The sequence below is a fragment of the Salvelinus alpinus genome, chromosome 19, assembly GCF_045679555.1.
Source record: "Salvelinus alpinus chromosome 19, SLU_Salpinus.1, whole genome shotgun sequence".
NCBI lineage: Eukaryota > Metazoa > Chordata > Actinopteri > Salmoniformes > Salmonidae > Salvelinus > Salvelinus alpinus.
Genome location: NC_092104.1, coordinates 52,594,885 through 52,622,805, shown reverse-complemented (window position 1 = coordinate 52,622,805; position 27,921 = coordinate 52,594,885). Strand labels below are relative to the sequence as shown.

General features: G+C 43.4%; 1 protein-coding gene across 6 annotated transcripts in view; it reads right to left on the bottom strand.

The window, feature by feature from the left end:
• Window positions 1-939: 939 nt before the first annotated feature.
• LOC139545814 (2-oxoglutarate dehydrogenase complex component E1) overlaps window positions 940-27,921 on the bottom strand; it is a 115,638-nt gene continuing 88,656 nt past the window's right edge. For all 6 annotated transcript variants that reach the window (XM_071354029.1, XM_071354025.1, XM_071354028.1 and 3 more), the window contains 11 exons: window positions 23,170-23,298; window positions 22,759-22,909; window positions 14,893-15,020; window positions 11,524-11,702; window positions 5,905-5,976; window positions 5,172-5,297; window positions 5,020-5,092; window positions 4,721-4,884; window positions 4,330-4,484; window positions 3,760-4,249; window positions 940-2,152 (listed from right to left, as the gene is read on the bottom strand). In XM_071354029.1, the coding sequence (XP_071210130.1) occupies window positions 4,129-4,249; window positions 4,330-4,484; window positions 4,721-4,884; window positions 5,020-5,092; window positions 5,172-5,297; window positions 5,905-5,976; window positions 11,524-11,702; window positions 14,893-15,020; window positions 22,759-22,909; window positions 23,170-23,298 (1,298 nt within the window). In that variant the 3' untranslated portion in view covers window positions 940-2,152; window positions 3,760-4,128. The remainder of the gene's footprint in view (window positions 2,153-3,759; window positions 4,250-4,329; window positions 4,485-4,720; window positions 4,885-5,019; window positions 5,093-5,171; window positions 5,298-5,904; window positions 5,977-11,523; window positions 11,703-14,892; window positions 15,021-22,758; window positions 22,910-23,169; window positions 23,299-27,921) is intronic.

Sequence of the window (27,921 nt, the reverse complement as noted above, 5' to 3'; positions counted from 1 at the left end):
CAAATGGCTACCTAGACTATTTGCATTGCCCTCCCCCCCTCTCTTTTATACTGCTGCTACTCTGTTTATTATCTATGCATAGTCACTAACTCTACCTAAATGTACATATTACCTCAACTAACCGGTGCCCCCGCACATTGACTCTGTACCGGTACCCCCTGTATATAGCCTCTCTATTGTTATTTTACTGCTTTTTAAAATTGTTACTTTTATTTTTACTTAAACACTTATTTTTCTTAAAACTGCATTGTTGGTTAAGGGCTTGTAAGTAAGCATTTCACTGTAAGGTACCTGTTGTGTTCGGTGCATGTGACAAATAACATTTGATTTGATTTAAAGAGGGACCCAGTGATCAATATTTTGCCTAACCAGAAGAATGGGATGACATGACTCATGAAAGCCGAGTTAGCTAGCATACTTAAAGGTGGCAATATGGCTCAATGTAAAGCTTTGAATTTGAGGAGATAAGATGTTATTCTTAAATCTCATAGAGACTGGAAATATGGTGCAGGTTCCTAAATAACAAAGGATTAACTTGACCTGAATTCAACGGTCAAAATGGAATGACTCAGACAGATGAAGGACATTCAGAGGTCACTGACATACTCACCCAAATGTAGTAACGGACTCACTGTAATATAGTATTGGATGAGCTTGTTGCAAAACATGCCAATTCCCTTGGTACCACAACCCATAACCATACCACAACCCATTGCCCTCAGTCAAATTACAATCTCTGATTGCATTTGCTCCTTTCATTTGCTCCTGGGAACATTGGCACGAGAGATCGGCTCTTATTTGAACGAGGTAGTGAGATTTGCATTTGTATTTGTTATGGATCCCCATTAGTTACTCTTCCTGGAGTTAATTAAGGCAGTAATGCCAGAGATGGCATCTGATGAGCATTATTTGAAAGAGGCACAAGAATTCAACACCTGATTTGGGAAGATAAGTCTTTATTGAATAAAGCAAAATAATAAAAGGGGAAGAATCTCAATCCCCTATTTGAAAATAAATAATTAGCTTTCTTTCCATACAAAATGTGATTGTATAAATCTATTTGTATTAGGTATGCAGCTAGCTAAAAATAAATCCTCTGGTAATTAATTCATACACACCCTCAAACAAATTATAAATGCTTGGAAAAATGTTTTGGCACGGTGGGGGATATGTCAAGATCAGCTCCAACCTGCTTGTCCTGCACTGCAGAAGGACAAACATGGTACTAAGTCATCTCACCATTTCAACATTCCAATTTCCCTCATCCAACTCTCAGCCCATTTCGCAAGAAACTGTGCAAGATAGAGAAAAATAAGATCATTCATCTAGTTAAATGTACTAGTATTTCACTGAACACAACTGTGAGTGAATCCAAAGATATCGCCCATTCCCCTTATTCAATATCTCTTTTTCTATTAGCCATTACGAGAACGTTGATTTGAAAAGCAAAAAAATAAAACAACCAATAAACTAACTAAAAGGTAAATCTGTTGCAGATGGTGATATCAGCAACACTCACAAAGGGGATAGCCCTGGAGCTCAGAGAGGAAAGGGAAGGGGTTTCATCACTGCAGTGCACTCAGAGCAGAGAACAGGAGGTGGGAACACCTGATTCCTATCAAAATTGAACTAACCGTTGTGTGTTTGCCAAATACTAGCTGTAGTTATCTCAAACTGGTTGCCCCATCCTCTGGCTATGTAAGGAGCCAAAGGATGAAGGTGCTTTTCGAAAGGATGACAATTGTGATAGCAACAGAATGAAATACAATCACCAGTACAGCTCTCACACACACACACACACACACACACACACACACACACACACACACACACACACACACACACACACACACACACACACACACACACACACACACACACACACACACACACACACACACACACACACACACACACACACGGCTTAAGAAGCAAAATCCAACACAAGAAGGTTATATTGTTGGTGAGTGGAGTGTTAACCAGAGAAATACAGGTAGAGAACACCAGAAGAAGAATTATCATTTAATGACCATAGTAAATTGTAATGTTTGTTTATGTGTCAATTAATCCCATAAAGGATGGGTTGCCAATTTGACATGAAAATAAAATGCCATTAATTCGGTAGTAGAACATGAAATGAAGCTAAGGATCACTTACAGTGAGGGAAAAAAGTATTTGATCCCCTGCTGATTTTGTACGTTTGCCCACTGACAAAGAAATGATCAGTCTATAATTTTAATGGTAGGTTTATTTGAACAGTGAGAGACAGAATATCAACAAAAAAATCCAGAAAAACGCATGTCAAAAATGTTATGAATTGATTTGCATTTTAATGAGGGAAATAAGTATTTGACCCCTCTGCAAAACATGACTTAGTACTTGGTGGCAAAACCCTTGTTGGCAATCACAGAGGTCAGACGTTTCTTGTAGTTGGCCACCAGGTTTGCACACATCTCAGGAGGGATTTTGTCCCACTCCTCTTTGCAGATCTTCTTCAAGTCATTAAGGTTTCGAGGCTGACGTTTGGCAACTCGAACCTTCAGCTCCCTCCACAGATTTTCTATGGGATTAAGGTCTGGAGACTGGCTAGGCCACTCCAGGACCTTAATGTGCTTCTTCTTGAGCCACTCCTTTGTTGCCTTGGCCGTGTGTTTTGGGTCATTGTCATGCTGGAATACCCATCCACGACCCATTTTCAATACCCTGGCTGAGGGAAGGAGGTTTTCACCCAAGATTTGACGGTACATGGCCCCGTCCATCGTCCCTTTGATGCGGTGAAGTTGTCCTGTCCCTTTAGCAGAAAAACACCCCCAAAGCATAATGTTTCCACCTCCATGTTTGACGGTGGGGATGGTTTCTTGGGGTCATAGGCAGCATTCCTCCTCCTCCAAACACGGCAAGTTGGGTTGATGCCAAAGAACTCCATTTTGGTCTCATCTGACCACAACACGTTCACCCAGTTGTCCTCTGAATCATTCAGATGTTCATTGGCAAACTTCAGACGGGCATGTATATGTGCTTTCTTGAGCAGGGGGACCTTGCGGGCGCTGCAGGATTTCAGTCCTTCACGGCATAGTGTGTTACCAATTGTTTTCTTGATGACTATGGTCCCAGCTGCCTTGAGATCATTGACAAGATCCTCCTGTGTAGTTCTGGGCTGATTCCTCACCGTTCTCATGATCATTGCAACTCCACAAGGTGAGATCTTGCATGGAGCCCCAGGCTGAGGGAGATTGACAGTTCTTTTGTGTTTCTTCCATTTGCGAATAATCACAGAAACTGTTGTCACCTTCTCACCAAGCTGCTTGGCGATGGTCTTGTAGCCCATTCCAGCCTTGTGTAGGTCTACAATCTTGTCCCTGACATCCTTGGAGAGCTCTTTGGTCTTGGCCATGGTGGAGAGTTTGGAATCTGATTGATTGATTGCTTCTGTGGACAAGTGTCTTTTATACAGGTAACAAGCTGAGATTAGGAGCACTCCCTTTAAGAGTGTGCTCCTAATCTCTGCTCGTTACCTGTATAAAAGACACCTGGGAGCCAGAAATCTTTTTGATTGAGAAGGGGTCAAATACTTATTTCCCTCATTAAAATGCAAATCAATTTATAACATTTTTGACATGCATTTTTCTGGATATTTTTGTTGTTATTCTGTCTCTCACTGGTCAAATAAACCTACCATTAAAATTATAGACTGATAATTTCTTTGTCAGTGGGCAAACGTACAAAATCAGCAGGGGATCAAATACTTTTTTCCCTCACTGTATCACTGACTGTACAAAGGTTCTCTTTCCTGACCACTGACTGACTGGCTGGCTCTCTACTGCTGAGTGTGTGGTTTCGGGGCATGTGTCTGATGAAGGTGGGAGAGGGCATGCTCAAACAGAACCAAGAGGAGTGGATGAGGGAGGGTCTGGGTAGGGGAAAGATAGCAGTGGTTTAAAATGAACAGGACTGGTGCTGTTGTGGACTAGGCAGAGAGACCCCGGCCAGGAGAGTAGGCTTGCTGTGAGCGACAAGTTCAGGTGGTATGTGGGCATATGTGTGTGCGTGTATGGGACGGAGGGGCTTCTGGGTTGCAGAGGGTGAAGGCTACCCCTTCTCCTGGGACCGAGGAGGTGGGGGAGATGGTTACATCTGGTCCTTGAAGGCATCCAGATCAAAGGCAGTGTCCAGGAAATTCTTCAGCTCCACTAGGTGGGCCTTCTTGTTTCCTGTGGCTGGGGCCGCGGCAGGTGGGCGACCAGCATACCTGAACACACACGTGATGGAAGAGCTTAATAAGAGTTTAAACACAGAGAGAAGACAAGAAGAGATGAAGGGTTTGTTTACCAGACTGGCTTGGCGCGTTCGATGGTGGTGCGCATGCGGGGCTTGACATAGTCATAGTAGCCCTGATTCTTGTGCTCCTCCTGGCACCACACCAGGTCGGCATTGGGGTACTTCTTGGACTCAGCCTTCACTAGGTCGAAGGGGAAGGGAGACAGCTGCATACAGAGACAAGGGTCATGTGATGAGTAAGGGGAAGGTAGCTCGGATAGCCAAAGGAAGCACCAGTCGGTTTAGGTCACCATATACACAGAGAACACGTCAAACACTTTAGGTCAGGCAAAAGTTCAATTCTTTTCACCTTTCAACTGAGCATTTTTCTAGCACATACCTTTATGTATGTAGGAGCCCTGAGATGTATGCCTGTATACGTGTTGAGTGTGTGTGTAGCTACCTGCTCCATGCGAGCAATGGCGACCATGTCTTCCATGCCGTGGGCCTTGCGTTCCTTGGTTAGCTCGTAGTACACCTTTCCTGTGCAGAAGACTATGCGTTTCACCCCGGCTGGGTTCTGGGTCACGGGGCCACTGTCTGGGATCAGGCGCTGGAATTCTGTGCCTGGAACACAGCGTCGGGACACGGCAACACTCACTGACTGCCAGACATCCAAATGGCATATACACCAGCACTGTCCTTCACACACGCCTACACACCAACAAACACACACACACGCAAACACACAAGCACTCTTACCTGGCAACATCTCGTCAAAGTTGGACCTTGCATCAGGGTGGCGCAGCAGGGATTTGGGGGTGAAAACAATGAGCTATAAAAAAGGCCAGATCAGAGGTCAATGAGCTCTAATAAGCAGCTTTAGGGTAAACCTGTTGTTGACGGGGACTCACAGGCTTCCTGAAGGGCGCCAGAATCTGCCGCCTCAGCACGTGGAAGAAGTTGCCAGGGTTGGAGCAGTTGACCACAATCCAGTTGCAGTCATGGAGCTGGCGAATGGCAAAGTCGTCTGTGATGCTCTGGTGGCAAGGAGGGTGAGAGGAAAGGGTGAGGACCAGTCACTGTTTCATCCACATACAGTCTACACTTCCACTGATACTTTGTGTTCTCACATTATGTACCATGCCACTGAAGATTTAGGTGTTTAAATTTGATTTGAAATTCTGTTTATGGGACTTTTATATTCTACCCCCTCAGTCTTTGTCTTCATGTCTGACGAAGGTCTATGTGACTAATGTATACACTTGCGAGTTCACACAGTGTGCAGGAGACACATCGACCACCTGTTTCAGTTGCAAAATTGCCTTGATCGGTTACTGTATGATTCTGATTTACCCAGTCAGTTTATCTTGTGGATACCACTTTTATATCTCTGCGTGCAGTATGAAGAAAGTTTCATGAGCCAATGCTAACTAGCATTAACGCAATGACTGGAAGACCACAGGTACAGTAGCACATTGCCAGAATCTTGCAGTATTCTTTTAATAACATTACCCCAGCGAAAGCATAGAATCTGTTTGGAAGAAAATGTCTAGCTATGTCAGGCATGAACGAGTAAATGAAAGTGAGTGGTATTTTGGATACAAGAGGCAGTGCAGAATGATTAGGAGACAGGGATGGACCCACTGGGAGCATGTCAGGATCATCGTTGCACATCTGGAGGAACCTCTCTGGACGAGCAGAGGAGTGTTCTGGGCCCTGTGGAGAGAAGAGAAAGGAGGTCAGAAGGGCTGGCACAGTCACTGTATAATCGTGTAACTAACTTTATTGTCAAGTAGATATACTTTACCCAAAAGCATATAGTGTATTTGTATTTATTATGGATCCCCAGTCAGGCAGAATTAAGGAAGTGATACAATTTTAAAAACATGTGCCCTCAGGCCCATACTCCACTATCACATATTTACAACACAAAATCCATTGTGGTGGATGAATCAGAATTAGTTGGGTAACATAAGTAATTAAGATGTCATATCTGCATAATATTCTTATGTGATATACTTTTTATTAGAATGTATCCCTTTGGACTATAGTGTTGACAGTTGCACTTTTCCCTTCTCAAACAGGGCTCAGTCACTTGGGGCCCAGAGAGGGGAGAGGTCAGGCTTGTCTTTTACATGTCTCTGGTGCTATGCAGAATATCAGAAAGGGAAGAGGACAGGATGGAACATTGTCTTCATATGTCAATGTATCTGTTAAACCATGTGAAGGGATGGCGTGATTAAGGGGGAACCAATTACTTGTCTCTACAATGTCTGTGCGCAAGTCACTCCCCTCAGTGAGCTTGTCCAGGAGTGGGGTCAAGAGGGGGTTGACTTGAGATGGGAGTATCTAGAGTTGACAATTGAGTTATGCCTTGGATGAGGTAATGTTTTTGTACTATGAAGTACCAGGAACGAGATTAGAACCTCGTCTTAGAGACCAAACTGAACGATAATTTATAGCGAATGCTATCTGGCTATGGGATATTCCTCTCTCAAGTAAAAGGCCCTTTGTGAACTTTTCCTAAGATCTGTGGTTCGTCATGTAAGTTGAGAGGGGTGTATCTTGGCTATAAAATATATTTGTATTCTTATGTAGGGACTCTCAGAATTCATTATAGACACTGAATTGATCTGAGAGTCAAAGGGCTATTGTAAAGCTCATATTATTAAAGATGAAGTTTAAGTATAACTCTGACTGGTGTGTGGTTTGTAATTCTCCTCATTTGGTAATACAGGAAATTGCCACGACAGCATGTTATCATGTGTGTGTATGCATGTGTTTGTGCCTATGTTTGTGTTACTTCACAGACCCTGCTGTTCCATAAGGTGTATTTTTATCTGCTTTTTAAATCTGATTCTACTGATTGCATCAGTTACCTGATGTGGAATAGAGATCCATGTAGTCATGGCTCTATGTAGTACTGTGCGCCTCCCATAGTCTGTTCTGGACTTGTGGACTGTGAAGAGACCTCTTGTGGCATGTCTTGTGGGGTATGCATGGGTGTCCAAGCTGTGTGCCAGTGTTTTAAACAGACAGCTCGGTACCTTCAGCTTGTCAACAACTCTTACAAAAATAAGTAATGAGGAAGTCAATCTCGCTTCCACTTTGATCCATGAACGATTGACATGCATGTTAGCTCTCCGTGTACTTTTAAGGGCCAGCCGTGCTGCCCTGTTCTGAGCCAACTGCAATTTTCTCAAGTCCCTCTTTGTCGCACCTCACCACACAACTGAACAGTAGTCCAGGTGCGACAAAACCAGGGCCTGTAGGACCTGCCTTAGTGATAGTGTTGTTAAGAAGTCAGAGCAGCACTTTATTATGGACAGACTTCTCCGCATCTTAGCTACTGTTGTATTAATATGTTTTGACTATGACCGTATACAATCCAGAGTAACTCCAAGCAGTTTAGTCAACTTGCTCAATTTCCACATTATTCATTACGAGACGTAGTTGAGCTTTAGGGTTTAGGGAATGATTTGTCCCAAATACAATGCTTTAAGTTTTTGAAATATTTAGGACTAACTTATTCCTTGCTCCCCATTCTTAAACTGCAGCTCTTAATGGGCCTAAACAGCTACCCTGGGAAATTCCTGATTCTACCTGAATTATGTTTGAGACTTCCATTAAAGCACACCCTCTGCGTTCACCCACTGAAGTCTAACAAGACAGCCCCCACAATCATTTTATCATCAATTTCGCTCAGCCAATCATCAGTCATTTGTGTAAGTGCTGTGCTTGTTGAGTGTCCTTCTCTCTTTGCGTGCTGAAAGTCTGTTGTCAATTTGTTTACTGTGAAATAGCATTGTCTGGTCAAACACCATTTTTTCCAGAAGTTAACTACGGTTTGGTAACAGGCTGATTGGTCGGCTATTTGAGCCAGTAAAGGGGGCTTTACTCTTCTTGGGTAGTGGAATAACTGTAGCTTTCCTCCAGGCCTGAAGGCACATACTTTCTAGTAGGCTTAATTTGAAGATGTGGCAATATCGTCCACTATTATCCTCAGTCATTTTCCATCCAGATTGTCAGACCCTGGTGGCTTGTCATTGTTGATAGACAACAATCATTTTTTCACCTCCTCCACACTGGCTTTACAGAATTCAAAAGTACAATTATTGTCTTTCATAATTTGGTCAGATATACTTGGATGTGTAGTGTCAGCGTTTGTTGCTGGCATGTTTATCTTGCCAATGAAAAAGTAATTAAATATCAGTGGGTTTTGTGATAAATGAGCCATCTGATTCAATGAATGATGGAGCCGAGTTGGCTTTTCCCACCCAAATGTCATTTAAGGTGCTCCAAAGCTTTTTAATATCATTCTTTATATAATGTATATTTGTTTCAAAGTATAGTTTCTTTTGATTTCGCTTAGTCACATGATTTCTTAATTTGCTGTACGTTTGCCAATCGGTGTAACGGTTCTCCTCCTCCTCTTCATCCGAAGAGGAGGAGCAAGGATTCGACCAAAATGCAGAGAGGTGTGATGACATATTGAAATTTATTTAGAGACGAAGACGAACACGAAAAACACTTGGAAAATTACAAAATAACAAAACGACGTAGACAGACCTGAACATGGAACTTACATAACTACACGAAGAACTCACGAACAGGAACAGACTACATCAAACGAACGAACAACCGAAACAGTCCCGTGTGGTGCGCAGACACAGACACGGAAGACATTCACCCCCAAACAAACAGTGTGAACAGCCAACCTATATATGGTTCTCAATCAGAGGAAAACGTCAAACACCTGTCTCTGATTGAGAACCATATAAGGCTAATTACAAGTGACCTAAACATAGAAACACAAAACATAGAATGCCCACCCCAACTCACGCCCTGACCAACTAAACACATACAAAAATAACATAAAACAGGTCAGGAACGTGACAATCGGTTGTACAACCAGACCGATTTGCCATTTATTTTGCCTCATCACAATTTTTAAATTCCTCATCAATCAAAGGGGATTTAACAGTTTTTACAGTCATTTTCTTAATGGGTGCGGGCTTATTAGAACTGGAGTAAGCTATTTCAAATGTGTCAAGTGCAGCGTCTGGTTGCTCCTCATTACACACCACAGACCAGCAAATATTCTTTAAATCAACATATGAATCACTACAAAACTTCTTGTATGACCTCTTACACTATATTAGGCCCAGCCTTTGGAACTTTGGTTTTCCTAGATAAGTCTATTATATTGTGATCACTACATCCTATGGATTTGGATACTGCTTTAAAGCAAATAACTGCGGCATTAGTAAAAACGTGATCAATACATGATGATTTCATTTGTGTGCTGTTTGTAACTACCCTGGAAGGTTGACTGACAACCTGATCCAGGTTGCAGGCACTGGTTACAGTTTGAAGCTTTTTCTTGAGTGGGCAGCTTGATGAGAGCAAGTTAATATTTAAATCACCCAGAAAATATACACTGCTCAAAAAAATGAAGGGAACACTTAAACAACACAATGTAACTCCAAGTCAATCACACTTCTGTGAAATCAAACTGTCCACTTAGGAAGCAACACTGATTGACAATAAATTTCACATGCTGTTGTGCAAATGGAATAGACAAAAGGTGGAAATTATAGGCAATTAGCAAGACACCCCCAATAAAGGAGTGGTTCTGCAGGTGGTGACCACAGACCACTTCTCAGTTCCTATGCTTCCTGGCTGATGTTTTGGTCACTTTTGAATGCTGCCGGTGCTTTCACTCTAGTGGTAGCATGAGACGGAGTCTACAACCCACACAAGTGGCTCAGGTAGTGCAGCTCATCCAGGAGAGCACATCAATGCGAGCTGGGGCAAGAAGGTTTGCTGTGTCTGTCAGCGTAGTGTCCAGAGCATGGAGACGCTACCAGGAGACAGGCCAGTACATCAGGAGACGTGGAGGAGGCCGTAGGAGGGCAACAACCCAGCAGCAGGACCGCTACCTCCGCCTTTGTGCAAGGAGGAGCAGGAGGAGCACTGCCAGAGCCCTGCAAAATGACCTCCAGCAGGCCACAAATGTGCATGTGTCTGCTCAAACGGTCAGAAACAGACTCCATGAGGGTGGTATGAGGGCCCGACGTCCACAGGTGGCATTTCTTTGGGGGGCCGCACAGCCCTCCATGTGCTCGCCAGAGGTAGCCTGACTGCCATTAGGTACCGAGATGAGATCCTCAGACCCCTTGTGAGACCAAATGCTGGTGCGGTTGGCCCTGGGTTCCTCCTAATGCAAGACAATGCTAGACCTCATGTGGCTGGAGTGTGTCAGCAGTTCCTGCAAGAGGAAGGCATTGATGCTATGGACTGGCCCGCCCGTTCCCCAGACCTGAATCCAATTGAGCACATCTGGGACATCATGTCTCGCTCCATCCACCAACGCCACGTTGCACCACAGACTGTCCAGGAGTTGGCGGATGCTTTAGTCCAGGTCTGGGAGGAGATCCCTCAGGAGACCATCCGCCACCTCATCAGGAGCATGCCCAGGCGTTGTAGGGAGGTCATACAGGCACGTGGAGGCCACACACACTACTGAGCCTCATTTTGACTTGTTTTAAGGACATTACATCAAAGTTGGGTCAGCCTGTAGTGTGGTTTTCCACTTTAATTTTGAGTGTGACTCCAAATCCAGACCTCCATGGGTTGATAAATTTGATTTCCATTGATAATTTTTGTGTGATTTTGTTGTCAGCACATTCAACGATGTAAAGAAAAAAGTATTTAATAAGAATATTTCATTCATTCAGATCTAGGATGTGTTATTTTAGTGTTCCCTTTATTTTTTTGAGCAGTGTACTTCTCTGTTGATATCACATACATTATCAAGCATTTCACACATATTATCCAGATACTGACTGTTAGCACTTAAAGTCTTAATTCTTTACTGGGAAACTTATCAGAAGTAGACTTCACAGTCCAGGGTGAGCTACACAATGGGGTCTTCCTACTAGGGCACACCGCCTCAGTGCTAACAGTAACTCTGATTCATAGGCTCATGATTACTGCATCCAATAGCTGTAGGATTAACAGAGGTATTCTGGAAATTAAGTTACTTACATTGTGTCTGCCAACGCCCCTAGGATAATGTACATTTTATGCAGCATTATGACGACTCATTTTCACAATGGTAGGGATTAATTGAGCTGGTTTTGGGTAATTGATAAGTCATTGTAAATTAATGATTGTGTAAATGTGTAAAAGGGTAAATTAATGATTATGAACAATTGACACTCCATCTCCTCCCTCCAATTGGCGCTCTGGAGGACTCACCATGCCCTCCATGCCGTGGGGCAGCAGCAGGACGATGCCGTTCTGGCGGACCCACTTGGCCTGGCCGGGGCAGATGAACTGGTCGATGATGCACTGGGCTGTGTTGTGGAAGTCTCCGAACTGAGCCTCCCACAGCACCAGGGCATTGGGACTGGCCATGGCAAAGCCCAGCTCGAAACCTAACAACACAGACAGGGAGAAAAGGAAAGAGAATGCAACTGAGAGAGAGTAAGAGAGGTTCATAACTCTGGACGATGCACACTTGCCGAGATGATAATCAATGAGCAAGTCGTTGAGATCTCTTCTGGTGGGTGTATCATTCAAACAGAATGCATGACGGCAGTTGTTATAGCCAATGGCAAGAGCTGCCCTTTCCCAATTGGCTGTCGCGTCACTGAAATTTGAATTGTTGAATGTTGGCTGCTGCTGTGCATCTACGTTCATTGAAAAGGACTGGTCGCTGATTATCTCACGAAGTGTGAGTCCCCAATTAGTAGCGGTGGAGACAGTAGTAAGCGGTTATTTGAATGAGCATTCCTGTGTATTCCAGTTTCTCCAATTGTAGTTTCACACTAAATGCGAGTGAGTGAGTGAGTGAGTATGTGAGGGAGGATACTGTGTGTGTCAGTGTGGTGTCATGACTGTCCTATGAGGATTCAAATAGGTCAGATCAGGTTTGCAATGAATGACTTCAACCAGACCCCCTCTCACCCACAGAGGGGTAGAGGAAGGAACTGGTGGGGGTTAAAAACTCACACCCTGTTGTAAATCAAGGACAGAACATTCATCTCTCCCTCTCCAAATTCACCAAAGGAATGTGCCTTTGTTTCAGGAGTTTTTTTCCCACCAAAACTAACACGTTCAAGGGCAACTACTGGAACAATGTTTCTAACATAGAACGTGGGGAATGGTCAGAGGCGATCTAAAGATCTAGCAAACTTTCGGTTACTGGCCCAACGCTCTAACCACTAGGCTACCTTCCACCCCAAAGAACAGTGAAGTCGTTTTGGTTTGTTATTTTGTGATGTCTTTAAAAATACTATAAAAGGAAATACTGTAACCTGGAAAGTGTACCCACTACAAGTACGAAGTTTCCATCCTATGTGTTGTGTATGAAATATGAAAAGAATGTGTTTTTGTTGAGAGGGATGTGATTTGAGAAACTATAAGAGAAAAGTGTTTCTATAACTGTGCCCAGTAAGTAGTGAGGTCAGAGCGTGTCATCCGGACGGAACCGCCTCCTAACAAACTGTATAAAAGAATGGGTTAAGAATGAACATATCAGACCAGAGAGACGTAGAGCTGCAGGTCTGTGGTCTGAACTCAATCTCAACGCGAGGTAGAGACGATAAACTCAACTCCCGGACCATCACTGGTACGGCTGATTAGCTGTCCTCAGTATCTAGAAAAGTGAATTTAAGTGGGACCATTCTATTACTCTGCTCAAACCATCTCATCACCCTACTGCGAACCATCGACACGGCTGGCTAGCCTATCTTCAAAAAGGCATCTTCCAGAGTGAATGGAAGGAGAATCAACTCTGTAGTTCTGTTCAGGACTACACGACAAGTCACCGGTTACTGGACAACTGCAGAGGAGAACAACAGTAGAAGACTTGTGGAACCATTTTGGGACAATCAGAGTCTTACAAGCGTGCCGTGAAAAGGCCCAACCCCCTTTCTAAGGCGGCCCGGTTCCGAGAGATACACGGCGAACCAAGGAATTGCGCGTAAATACATTCACGTGCAAGCGTCCGGTGGTTCGTGTGCAAAGTATAAGAGTACTAAAACAGAGTAGTTTCTAAATGTACCAGCGTTAAGTTACTCTGTCCCGTTCTCTCTCACGCCATCTCCATGTCTTTTGTAACAAGCAGCCATATTGTTGACAGTCTGCTAGGGACCTGTTTTTAACATATTAAGTGTGTATGTTTATCCTGTGTTACCATTTACTATCTAGTAAATAAATAATTAAACCAATTTGTGTAGTACTGAATCATAAGTAAGGCTCAGGTTTTTGCAGATGCAAGGAGGTTACGACTGTTCAGAATTATATGATATTAGGTTATGATTAATAAGTTGACTGTTTATAAACATTTACAGTTTAATTCGGGAGATTGTAACTCTTTAAAGAACCGCTCTCGTGGTACCCCAGATCCATCACGATTAATTTAAAATCGGGTAACAATTAAACATAGTCAGTTGATTAGATAAATAACAGTCTTCAGATTAATGTTAAGTCACGACAGTGTGTGCGAGAAAGATACAGACAGACACAGAGAGAGAGAGAGACAGACACAGAGAGAGAGAGAGAGACACAGACAGATAGACACACAGAGAGAGAGAGAGAGACCGAGACACACACAGAGACCGAGACCCAGACACACAGAGACCGAGACCCAGACACACAGAGACCGAGACCCAGACACACAGAGACCGAGACACACACACAAACAGAGACCGAGACCCAGACACACAGAGACCAAGACCCAAACACACAGAGACCGAGACACACAGAGACCGAGACACACAGAGACCCAGACCGAGACCGAGACCGAGACCCACACACACAGAGACCGAGACCCAGACACACAGAGACCGAGACAGAGACCGATACCGAGACAGAGACACACAGACAGAGACCGAGACACCCAGACAGAGACCGAGACACACAGACAGAGACCGAGACCGAGACACACAGACAGAGACCGAGACACACAGACAGAGACCGAGACACACAGACAGAGACCGAGACTGAGACACACAGACAGAGACCGAGACACACACACAGACAGAGACCGAGACACACACACAGACAGAGACCAAGACACACACACAAACAGAGACCGAGAAAGACACACAGACAGAGACCGAGACACACACACAGACAGAGACCGAGACACACACACAGACAGAGACCGAGACAGACACACACAGACAGAGACAGACACACAGAGACAGACACACAGAGACAGAGACAGACACACAGAGACAGAGACAGACACACAGAGACCGAGACAGACACACAGAGACAGAGACAGACACACAGAGACCGAGACAGACACACAGAGACCGAGACAGACACACAGAGACCGAGACAGACACACAGAGACCGAGACAGACACACAGAGACCGAGACAGACACACAGAGACCGAGACAGACACACAGAGACCGAGACAGACACACAGAGACAGAGACAGACACACAGAGACCGAGGCAGACACACAGAGACCGAGACAGACACACAGAGACCGAGACAGACACACAGAGACCGAGACAGACACACAGAGACCGAGACAGACACACAGAGATCGAGACACAGAGACCGAGACAGACACACAGAGACAGACAGAGAGAGAGACCGAGACTGACCCAGCACACCGTACTCCGACAGGGAGCTGTTGCAGACGGTGTAGGGGGCCTGGTTGGGGGCCACGTGGTTCATGGGGATGCAGACCCTCTTGTCCACGTTCTGATCGTGCAGCACATGGTGACGATGACTGGCAAGGAGGGAAACACACCAACAAGGACAATGAGGGACAAGATCTGCAAATCCCAAACGGCACCCTATTCCCTTTATAGTGCACTTCTTTTGACCAGACATTTCTTCATATGGATTGCTCCGCACTTGCCTTTATTATGCCGGACTCTGAATTGGCTCTAGAACTTCTCATCTATTCATTTTTAATTTTTAATTTCTGGCAGACAAAAAAATGCCCCTTTAAACACCTTAGTTAAAACAAATAAAAAAATAAAGATTGATCCTTGGTTCTCTATAGAACTTTCAGATGTCATTATGATGAGAAATCAGGCCTGGGCCAAGGATAGAAAAACTGACTTGGTAGCTGATTGCCAGCGCTTCAGGCAATTAATAATTAGATGTACAGTTGAAGTTGGAAGTTTACATACACTTAGGTTGGAGTCATTAAAACTCCATTTTCAACCACTCCACAAATGTCTTGTTAACAAACTATAGTTTTGGCAAGTCGGTTAAGACATTTACTTTGTGCATGACACGAGTAATTTTTCCAACAATTGTTTACAGAGATTATTTCACTTAATCACAATTCCAGTGGGTCAGAAGTTGACTGTGCCTTTAAACAGCTGGGAAAATTTCAGAAAATTATGTCATGGCTTTAGAAGCTTCTGATAGTCTAATTGACATCATTTGAGTCAATTGGAGGTGTACATGTGGATGTATTTCAAGACCTACCTTCAACTCAGTGCCTCTTTGCTTGACATCATTGGAAAATCAAAAGAAATCAGCCAAGACCTCAGAAAAAAAATGGTAGACCTCCACAAGTCTGGTTCATCCTTGGGAGCAATTGCCAAACGCCTGAAGGTACCACGTTCATCTGTACAAAGAATAGTACGCAAGTATAAACACCATGGGACAGCACAGCCGTCATACCGCTCAGGAAGGAGACGTGTTCTGTCTCCTAGAGATTTGGTGCAAAAAGTGCAAATCAATCCCAGAAAAACAGCAAAGGACCTTGTGAAGATGCTTGAGGAAACGGGTTCAAAAGTATCTATATCCACAGTGAAACGAGTCCTATAGACACAATCTGAAAGGCCGCTCAGCAAGGAAGAAGCTACTGTTCCAAAACCGCCATTAAAGCCAGACTATGGTTTGCAACTGCACATGGGGACAAAGATCGCACTTTTTGGAGAAATGTTCTCTGGTCTGATGAAACAAAAATAGAACTATTTGGCCATAATGACCATCGTTATGCTTGGAGGAAAAAGGGGGATGCTTGCAAGCCGAAGAACACCATCCGAAACAAGAAGCAGGGGGTGGCAGCATCATGTTGTGGGGGTGCTTTGCTGCAGGAGGGACTGGTGCACTTCACAAAATAGATGGCATCATGAGGAGGAAAATTATGTAGATATATTGAAGCTCAAGACATCAGGAAGTTAAAGCTTGGTCGCAAATGGGTCTTCCAAATGGACAATGACCCCAAGCATACATCCAAAGTTGTGGCAAAATGGCTTAAGGACAACAAAGTCAAAGTATTGGAGTGGCCATCACAAAGCCCTGACCTCAATTCCATAGAAGAGTTGTGGGCAGGACTGAAAAAGTATTTGCGAGCAAGGAGGCCTACAAACCTGACTCAGTTACACCAGCTCTGTCAGGAGGAATGGGCCAATATTCACCCAATTTATTGTGGAAGGCTACCCAAAACGTTTGACCCAAGTTAAGCAATTTAAAGGCAATGCTATCAAATACTTATTGACTGTATGTAAACTTCTGACCCACTGGGTATGTGATGAAATAAATAAAAGCTGAAAAATAATTCTCTACTATTATCCTGACATTTCACATTCTTAAAATAAAGTGGTGATCCTAACTGACCGAAGACAGGGAATTTTTACTAGGATTAAATGTCAGGAATAGTGAAAAACTGAGTTTAAATGTACAGTGGGGAGAACAAGTATTTGATACACTGCCGATTTTGCAGGTTTTCCTACTTACAAAGCATGTAGAGGTCTGTCATTTTTATCATAGGTACACTTCAACTGTGAGAGACGGAATCTAAAACAAAAATCCAGAAAATCACATTGTATGATTTTTAAATAATTAATTTGCATTTTATTGCATGACATAAGTATTTGATCACCTACCAACCAGTAAGAATTCCGGCTCTCACAGACCTGTTAGTTTTTCTTTAAGAAGCCCTCCTGTTCTCCACTCATTACCTGTATTAACTGCACCTGTTTGAACTCGTTACCTGTATAAAAGACACCTGTCCACACACTCAATCAAACAGATTCCAACCTCTCCACAATGGCCAAGACCAGAGAGCTGTGTAAGGACATCAGGGATAAAATTGTAGACCTGCACAAGGCTGGGATGGGCTACAGGACAATAGGCAAGCAGCTTGGTGAGAAGGAAACAACTGTTGGCGCAATTATTAGAAAATGGAAGAAGTTCAAGATGACGGTCAATCACCCTCGGTCTGGGGCTCCATGCAAGATTTCACCTCGTGGGGCATCAATGCTCATGAGGAAGGTGAGGGATCAGCCCAGAACTACACGGCAGGACCTGGTAAATGACCTGAAGAGAGCTGGGACCACAGTCTCAAAGAAAACCATTAGTAACACACTACGCCGTCATGGATTAAAATCCTGCAGCGCACGCAAGGTCCCCCTGCTTAAGCCAGTGCATGTCCAGGCCTGTCTGAAGTTTGCCAATGACCATCTGGATGATCCAGAGGAGGAATGGGAGAAGGTCATGTGGTCTGATGAGACAAAAATATAGCTTTTTGGTCTAACTCCACTCGCCGTGTTTGGAGGAAGAAGAAGTATGAGTACAACCCCAAGAACACATTTACATTACATTTAAGTCATTTAGCAGACGCTCTTATCCAGAGCGACTTACAAATTGGTGCATTCACCTTATGATATCCAGTGGAACAACCACTTTACAATAGTGCATCTAACTCTTTTAAGGGGGGGGGGGGGGTTAGAAGGATTACTTTATCCTATCCTAGGTATTCCTTAAAGAGGTGGGGTTTCAGGTGTCTCCGGAAGGTGGTGATTGACTCCGCTGACCTGGCGTCGTGAGGGAGTTTGTTCCACCATTGGGGTGCCAGAGCAGCGAACAGTTTTGACTGGGCTGAGCGGGAACTGTACTTCCTCAGAGGTAGGGAGGCGAGCAGGCCAGAGGTGGATGAACGCAGTGCCCTTGTTTGGGTGTAGGGCCTGATCAGAGCCTGAAGGTACGGAGGTGCCGTTCCCCTCACAGCTCCGTAGGCAAGCACCATGGTCTTGTAACGGATGCGAGCTTCAACTGGAAGCCAGTGGAGAGAGCGGAGGAGCGGGGTGACGTGAGAGAACTTGGGAAAGTTGAACACCAGACGGGCTGCGGCGTTCTGGATGAGTTGTAGGGGTTTAATGGCACAGGCAGGGAGCCCAGCCAACAGCGAGTTGCAGTAATCCAGACGGGAGATGACAAGTGCCTGGATTAGGACCTGCGCCGCTTCCTGCGTGAGGCAGGGTCGTACTCACCATCCCAACCGTGAAGCATGGAGGTGGAAACATCATTCTTTGGGAATGCTTTTCTGCAAAGGGGACAGGACGACTGCACCGTATTGAGGGGAGGATGGATGGGGCCATGTATCGCGAGATCTTGGCCAACAACCTCCTTCCCTCAGTAAGAGCATTGAAGATGGGTCGTGGCTGGGTCTTCCAGCATGACAACGACACGAAGCACACAGCCATGGCAACTAAGGAGTGGCTCCGTAAGAAGCATCTCAAGGTCCTGGAGTGGCCTAGCCAGTCTCCAGACCTGAACCCAATAGAAAATCTTTGGAGGGAGCTGAAACTCCGTATTGCCCAGCGACAGCCCCGAAACCTGAAGGATCTGGAGAAGATCTGTAGGGAGGAGTGGGCCAAAATCCCTGCTGCAGTGTGTGCAAACCTAGTCAAGAACTACAGGAAACGTATGATCTCTGTAATTGCAAACAAAGGTTTCTGTACCAAATATTAAGTTCTGCTTTTCTGATGTATCAAATACTTATGTCATGCAATAAAATGCAAATTAATTACTTAAAAATCATACAATGTGATTTTCTGGATTTTTGTTTTAGATTCCGTCTCTCATAGTTGAAGTGTACCTATGATAAAAATTACAGACCTCTACACGCTTTGTAAGTAGGAAAACCTGCAAAATCGGCAGTGTATCAAATACTTGTTCTCCCCACTGTATTTGGCTAAGGTGTATGTAAACTTCCGACTTCAACTGTATATCTGTTGGTCACAGATACTGTAGCTTAAAAAAAATGCAGGGGCCTAGATCAGAAAACCAGCCAGTATCTGGTGTGACCACTATTTGCCTCGTGCAGCCCGACACATCTCCTTCGCATAGAGTTGATCAGGCAGTTGATTGTGGCCTGTGGAATGTTGCCCCACTCTTCAATGACCGTGCGAAGTTGCTGTATATTGGAAGGAACTGGAACACGCTGTCGTACACGTCAATTCATGATCATGCCATTTAATCAGCTTCTTGATATGCCACGCTTGTCAGAAGAATGAATTATCTTGGCAAAAGGAGAAATGCTCACTAACAGAGATGTAAACAAATTTGTGCACAAAATTTGAGAGTAATAACATTTTTGGCGTATGGAACCTTTCTGGGATCTTTTATTTCAGCTCATGAAATCAACACTTTACATGTTGCGTTTATATTGTTTTTCAGTGTATATGTTACTCTACAAATCACAAAAATGTATCTGATGATTTATGCATATGTTATTTGGATGGAGCCCTCATTGATCCGAGTCCCCGCTTATAAATATCTGGGTATCTGAATTGACGAAAAGCCATCTCTCAAAAAGCATCTTGATGAGTTCAATAATAGGAATAGGTCATGCCTTTCATTAATCCCTATGATGTCCGGAGCCTGCTGGTTTTCTATTCTACTTGAAAATTAATTGCACACACCTGGTGTCCAGGTCTAAATCAGTCCCTGATTAGAGTGGAACAATAAAAAAAAGCAGTGTTGAGTTTGAGGGATCTATATTAGAGGTCGACCGATTAATCGGAATGGCCGATTAATTAGGGCCGATTTCGAGTTTTCATAAAAAAAAATGTTTTTACACCTTTATTTAACTAGGCAAGTCAGTTAAGAACACATTCTTATTTTCAATGACGGCCTAGGAACGTTGGGTTAACTGCCTTGTTCAGGGGCAGAACGACAGATTTTTACCTTGTCAGCTCAGGGAATCAATCTTGCAACCTTAACGGTTAACTAGTCCAACGCTCAAACCACCTGCCTCACGATGTCACGTTCCTGACCTGTTTTCTTTTGTCTTGTATTTATTTAGTTGGTCAGGGCGTGAGTTGGGTGGGTTTGTCTATGTGTGATTTTCTATGTTGGGATGTTTGTGTTCGGCCGGGTATGATTCTCAATCAGAGGCAGCTGTCAATCGTTGTCCCTGATTGAGAATCATACTTAGGCAGCCTGGGTTTCACGTGTGTGTTGTGGGTGTTTGTTTCCGTGTTTGTATTCGTGCCACACGGGACTGTTGTCGGTTGTATTCATTTTGTTATTTTGTTTCATGTTAGTGTTCAGTTTCGATTTAATAAATTATCATGAGCACTACCCACTCTGCGTGTTGGTCCGATCCATGCTCCTCCTCGTCTGAGGAGGAGAACGACTATGACGACCGTTACACACGAGGAGCCCGCCTGTTACGCGAATGCAGTAAGAAGCCAAGGTAAGTTGCTAGCTAGCATTAAACTTATCTTATAAAAAACAATCAATCAATCATAATCACTAGTTATAACTACACATGGTTGATGATATTACTAGTTTATCTAGTGTGTCCTGCGTTGTATATAATCGATGCAGTGCGCATTCGCGAAAAAGGACTGTCATTGCTCCAACGTGTACCTAACCATAAACATCAATGCCTTTCTTAAAATCAATACACAGAAGTATATATTTTTAAACCTGCATATTTAGCTAAAAGAAATCCAGGTTAGCAGGCAATATTAACCAGGTGAAATTGTGTCACTTCTCTTGCGTTCATTGCACGCAGAGTCAGGGTATATGCAACATTTTGGGCCGCCTGGCTCATTGCGAACTAATTTGCCAGAATTTTACGTAATTATGACATAACATTGAAGGTTGTGCAATGTAACAGGAATATTTACACTGATGGATGCCACCCATTATATAAAATAAGGAACGGTTCCGTATTTCACTGAAAGAATAAATGTTTTGTTTTTGAGATGATAGTTTCCGGATTCGACCATATTAATGACCTAAGGCTCGTATTTCTGTGTGTAATTATGTTATAATTAAGTCTATGATTTGATAGAGCAGTCTGACTGAGCGATGGTGGGCACCAGCACGCTCGTAAGCATTCATTCAAACAGCACTTTCGTGCGTTTTGCCAGCAGCTCTGCTGTTTATGAATTCAAGCCTATCAACTCCCGAAATTAGGCTGGTGTAACCGATGTGAAATGACTAGCTAGTTAGCGGGGTGCGCGCTAATAGCATTTCAAACGTCACTCGCTCTGAGACTTGGAGTAGTTGTTCCCCTTGCTCTGCATGGGTAACGCTGCTTCGAGGGTGGCTGCGAGGAGAGGGATGGAAGCTATACTGTTACACTGGCAATACTAAAGTGCCTATAAGATCATCCAATAGTCAAAGGTATATGAAATACAAATCGTATAGAGAGAAATAGTCCTATAATTCCTATAATAACTACAACCTAAAACTTCTTACCTGGGAATATTGAAGACTCATGTTAAAAGGAACCACCAGCTTTCATATGTTCTCATGTTCTGAGCAAGGAACTTAAACGTTAGCTTTCTTACATGGCACATATTGCACTTTTACTTTCTTCTCCAACACTTTGTTTTTGCATTATTTAAACCAAATTGAACATGTTTCATTATTTATTTGAGGCTAAATTGATTTTATTGATGTATTATATTAAGTTAAAATAAGTTTTCATTCAGTATTGTTGTAATTGTCTGCCGATTAATCGGTATCGGCTTTTTTGGTCCTCCAATTATCGGTATCGGCGTTGAAAAATCATAATCGGTCGACCTCTAGTCGACCTCTAAATGCAGCTGCCACTGTATTAAAGCCATTGGACGCAGTTTGTCACAGCGCAGTATGCTTTATTACATGTGATAGGTTAAGTACACATAACTGCAATCTGTATTAGAAAGCAGGCTGGCCGTCTTTCAAGTCTCATAGGTCAATGCATTGTACTCTTTTTGTTTATAAAGCCCTCCTGCAGAAACTTCCGCCGTACCTTACTTCATTGCTAACTTAAAATGTACGATACCAGACCCGGTCTCAGGGATGGCTAACTCTGTAGATCCCTTCGATCTCCACGGAGTTAGGTAAATCTGCTTTCAGGTTTTCTGCACCTTACTTGTAATCTCCAAGGCTCTCTAAAGTTTGATGAATTGGTGCCTCTTGGGCAGATCAAAGAGCTGATTGGGGACATTTTTACTGAAGAGTGTGTTCTCTATGATTGTGTTTTTCGTTTCATGTATGGGATGTCAATAATGTATGTGTATAGTGTATATTGATGTGTATATAGGGCTCATCTGTGAAAGAGACCTTGGTCTCAGCACGACACCCTGTACAAGGTACAAAAAAATTAAGTAGTGCACTATAAAAAGGCCCGTTTGACACAAGCCAAGATTACACACTCAAAAATGGAAACCATTGTTTTGTCTGAGATCGAGACTCTTTTCCCCCCTTCTCCTCACCTGAAGGTGCCTCTCTCCACATCCTGGCCACTGAGGCGAACATGGATGCCCTCTTTGAGCAGTGAGCCAAAGGCCATATACTCCCCCAGGGCCCAGTCCACTGTGCGGTTTTTGATCATCTCTCCTCGGGCCTTCAAGATACGGCTCAGACCTGCGGAGTAGCAGAAAACCAGACGTTCGTCACCAGGTAACGAGGCAGTCTTTTTGTAATCTGTTCTCACCTAAAACCGCTCCAATCTTATGGTGTGTACATTTTACTGTATGCACAGAAAACAAAGGTGCCATCAAATGTGTGTTTAAAGCCAGTCATTGAAAAGCCATGTGTTCACTCTTTTGGCCTCCCTACCTCAAGAAATACATGATATCATATTATTATGTAATATTTATGCAACGGTCAAGAGGGTTTCCCACCACCATGGATGGTGAAGTCTTCGACTGGCACTGAAGAGGCCACCTGTCCGATGTGGATCAGCTCCTCCTCAGTCAGGCCGGTTGTCGGGCAGGTCAAGCTCTTGGGCTGGCCATCGAGGTTGAAAAAACCTGCACACAAACAGGCACATTATTCACAACCTACAACACACACACACACACACACACTGCAGGGTCCGACAATGTGTGTTATTAGTTTAAGCAGACAGTGTTTGTCTGTTGTTGCGACTTACATGAAGATCAGATCAAATTTTATGACCAATTTATGCAGAAATCCAGATAATTCACATACTTTTTCTTGCAACTGTACCTGCTCTGTCACAGTATACCATTGGAGACTACACACAGAAAAGTCGTGCCATTTGTACATTGTACATACAAATGGCACGATGGTACATATTTGGTACATATTATTTTACTTAGTTACAGTTCATATAAGGAAATATGAACAGATATGCATCTGTTGGTCACAGATGGCTTAAAAAAAAAGTAGGGGTGTGGATCAGAGAAGTAGTCAGTGTCTGGTGTGACCAACATTTGCCTCATGCAGCACGACACATCTCCTTCGCATGGAGTTGATCAGGCTGTTGATGTGGCCAGTGGAATGTTGTCCCACTCCTCTTCAATGGCTGTGCGAAGTTGCTGAATATTGGAGGGAACTGGAACACGCTGTCGTACACGTCGATCCATGAACATGCTTCTTGATATGCCACGCTGTTGTACGCGTCGATCCAGAACATCCCAAACATGCTCAATGGGTGACATGTCTGAGTATGCAGGCCATGGAAGAACTGGGACATTTTCAGCTTCCAGGAATTGTGTACAGATCCTTGTGACATGGGGCTGTGCATTATCATGCTAAAACATGAGGTGATGGCGGCGGATTAACGACACGACAATGGGCCTCATGATCTCGCCACGGTATCTCTGTGCACTCAAATTGCCGTCCATAAAATGCAATTGTGTTCATTGTCGGTAGCTTATGCCTGCCCATACCATCACCATGGGACACTCGTTGACACACTGTATTTGTATTTATTATCGATCCCCATTAGCTGCCAAAGCAGCAGCAACTCTTCCTTGGGTCCAGCAAAATTAAGGCAGTTCATACAATTTTAAAACATTACAATACATTCACAACACACTGTGTGCCCACATGCCCCTACTCCAGCACTACCACATATCTACAGTACTAAATCCATGTGTATGTATAGTGCATATGTTATTGTGTGTGTGTGTGTCTGTGTGTGTGCATGCGTCTGTGCCAATGTTTGTCTTGCTTCACAGTCCCCGCTGTTGCATAAGGTGTTTATCTTATCTGTTTATATTTTTCTGTTTTTTAAATCTAATTTTACTGCGTGCATCAGTTACTTGATGTGGAATAGAGTTCCATGTAGTCATGGCTCTATGTAGTACTGTGTGCCTCCCATAGTCTGTTCTGGACTTGGGGACTGTGAAGAGACCTCTTGTGGCATGTCTTGTGGGGTATGCATGGGTGTACAAGCTGTGTGCCAGTAGTTTAGACAGCTCGGTGCATTCAAAATGTCAATACCTCTTATAAATAAAATTAGTGATGAAGTCAATCTCTCCTCCACTTTCAGCCAGGAGAGATTGACATGCATATTATTAATATTAGCTCTCTGTGTACATCCAAGGGCCAGCCGTGCTGCCCTGTTCTGAGACCATTGCAATTAAGTCCTTTTTTGTGGCACCTGACCACACGACTGAACAATAGTCAAGGTGCGACAAAACAAGGGCCTGTAGGACCTGCCTTGTTGATCGTGTTGTTAAAGGCAGAGCATCGCTTTATTATAGACAAACTTCTCCCCATCTTAGCTACTACTGCATCAATATGTTTTGACCATGACAGTTTACAATCTAGGGTTACTCCAAGCAGTTTAGTCATCTCAATTTCCACATGATTTATTACAAGATTTAGTTGAGGTTTAGGGTTTAGTTAGTGTTTTGTTCCAAATACAATGCTTTTAGTTTTATAAAAATGTAGGGCTAACTTATTGCTTGCCACCCACTCAAACTAACTGCAGCTCTTTGTTGAGTGTTGCAGTCATTTCAGTCGCTGTAGTAGCTGACGTGTATAGTGTTGAGTCACCTGCATACATAGAAATTCTGGCTTTATTCAAAGTCAGTGGCATGTCATTAGTAAAAAAATGTAAAAAGCAAGGGGTCTAAACAGCTACCCTGGGAAATTCCTGATTCTAACTGGATTATATTTCATAGGCTTCCATTAAAGAACACCCTGTGTTTTGTTAGACAAGTAACTCTTTATCCACATTATAGCAGGGGGTGTAAAGCCATAGCACAAGTTTTTCCAGCAGCAGACTATGATCAATAATGTCAAAAGCTGCACTGAAGTCTAACAAGACAGCCCCCACAATTGTATCGTCAATTTCTGTATGCCCTTCTTCTCCAGGGTGGCAGTGGCCATCGAAGGTGAGCATTTGCCCATTGATGTCAGTGTCGACGCCGATCTGCAGTCAGGTCAAGACCCTGGTGAGGACAACGAGCACGCAGATGAGCTTCCCCGAGACAGAAATTCTTCAGTTGTGCAAAGCCACAGTTTCATCAGCTGTCCAGGTGGCTGGTGTCAGACGATCCCCGCAGGTGAAGAAGCCAGATGTGAAGATCCTGGGCTCCACAGGTTGGACGTAGTGAAAATATTCTCTAAAACAACATTTGAGGTGGCTTATGGTAGAGAAATACACATTAAATTCTCCGGAAACTGCTCTGGTGGACATTCATGCAGTCAGCACAGCATGACCAGCCCCCAAACTTGATACATCTGTGCTATTGTGTTGTGTGACCAAAGTGCAAATTTTAGAGCGGGCTTTTATTGTCCCCAGCACAAGGTGCAATGATCATGCCGTTTAATCAGCTTCTTGATATTCCACACCCGTCAGGTGGATGGATTATCTTGACAAAGGAGAAATGTTCACTAACAGAGATAAACAAATGTGTATACAAAATTTGAGAGAAAAGTTTTTTGTGCATATGGAAAATGTTGGGGGATCTTTTATTTCAGCTCAGGAAACATGGGACCAACACTTTACATGTTGCATTTATATTTTTGTTCAGTATAATTAATACAATGCAATTCTAAAGAATAGAGTAATGCCTTACGATTGGTTGATATGATGTATTTAAGTGCATACACCTACCGGTGCCCAGCCCACCTAGGCATACAAGACACTACTAAACACAGTATCATTTCCTTGTACTCAAAGCAAAATAACAAATTATACACATACAATAATCATGGCAAGTATATCTACCATTTAGCCACAAACAGTACATTTCTCATTCTCCTCCAAGCATTTTGAACAAACTGAGTAATCTCAAACACACCCTGTCTGAAACAAAATTCAAGCCTCTGCTCGTCCCGTAACCAGAATACTTCAGGGTAATCGCCAACATTTTTACAAAAAATGATCATACAGAGGGAAATAAAACAAATTGGATTTTGTTTTCCCCAAGATCACGCAGTAGGCAAATGCTGTCTTCAGGTACTCTGTTAAATCTACCTGTCTATAGCCAGGGGGAGGGTGCCGGATCTGTTGTGCACAAACTAACCTTCGGCTTTTTGTTGTAGTTCTCTTTGATGAGAGTGTATGTTCTAAGTTAAAGTTTAAACCAAATATCAGCTGCCCATTTTACATTGTGGATCAGAAAAAGCTTGTCCTTGATTTGATTAACACCACTTGGTAATTTGTTCCTGAATATATTCTGCAAATCAGTTTCACAAAAAATAGATGATTCTCTAGCCCACGGATAGTTATGAGTAAGGTCCCAGTTGAACACTTGTTTTGTGATTCTGTTTTCTGGCATATTTAACAGTCCGTTCCATAGACATACCGTGTCATCTTTTGCCTAACCACACATGGTTCCCAACCCATATCTCCACAGATGGGTTTGGAGTCAGTTTGTGCACACAAAGAGAGCAGCGGATTGCTCTGTTTTACAATTAGTACGCACTTTGGATCCCCATAACCTAGCAGCATAGTCCATCACTAGGCAAACACAGGATGTATAGAGCTGAGAATAAGCAAAGTAACAAAGATCCTTACATATTTTAATTTTGTTTAACAATGACCCCAAGGCTCTACCTGCAGAATCTGCTAGTGATCTAATGCCATCTTCAAAGGTCATCTCTTCATCCAGAGTGAAACCAAGGTATTTATAGAGCCTAGTGTAGAATAATGGGGTTGTACCAAAACAAAATTTGTATGCACTTTTCTGCATGCCTTTCTGTCTGAAATGAACATTATGGGTCTTCTCTTGATTTATCGAATGTCTCCATTTACTACACCATAAATTAACCATATTCAACATATTCTGGAGGTGATCTTCGGTCTCAGCAAGGATAACTATGTCACCAGCATACAACAAGATGGCCAGGAATATATGCACAACTTTAACTCCAAGTTTAGCATGTTTGATTTGTAGGGCTAAATCAATAACACCCTACAGTCGATTGACACACCAGCGCGTCAATGTAAGTAACATTTAAAAAAATCCCCATCAAAATCCGTGTTTTTTTTGCATTGGATGCGTCTCAATCCACCACATTCTCTGATATCGCACTTCAACATCTGCAGTGAAAGGTGAAAGAGCTAGAGCGGTGTTTGTCAGACCATGAGACATCCCAGAAAATCGGTCTTCTCACGAAAACATCTGTACCGTCCGGTTTGACCTACAAACTATTGTGACCAGTCTATG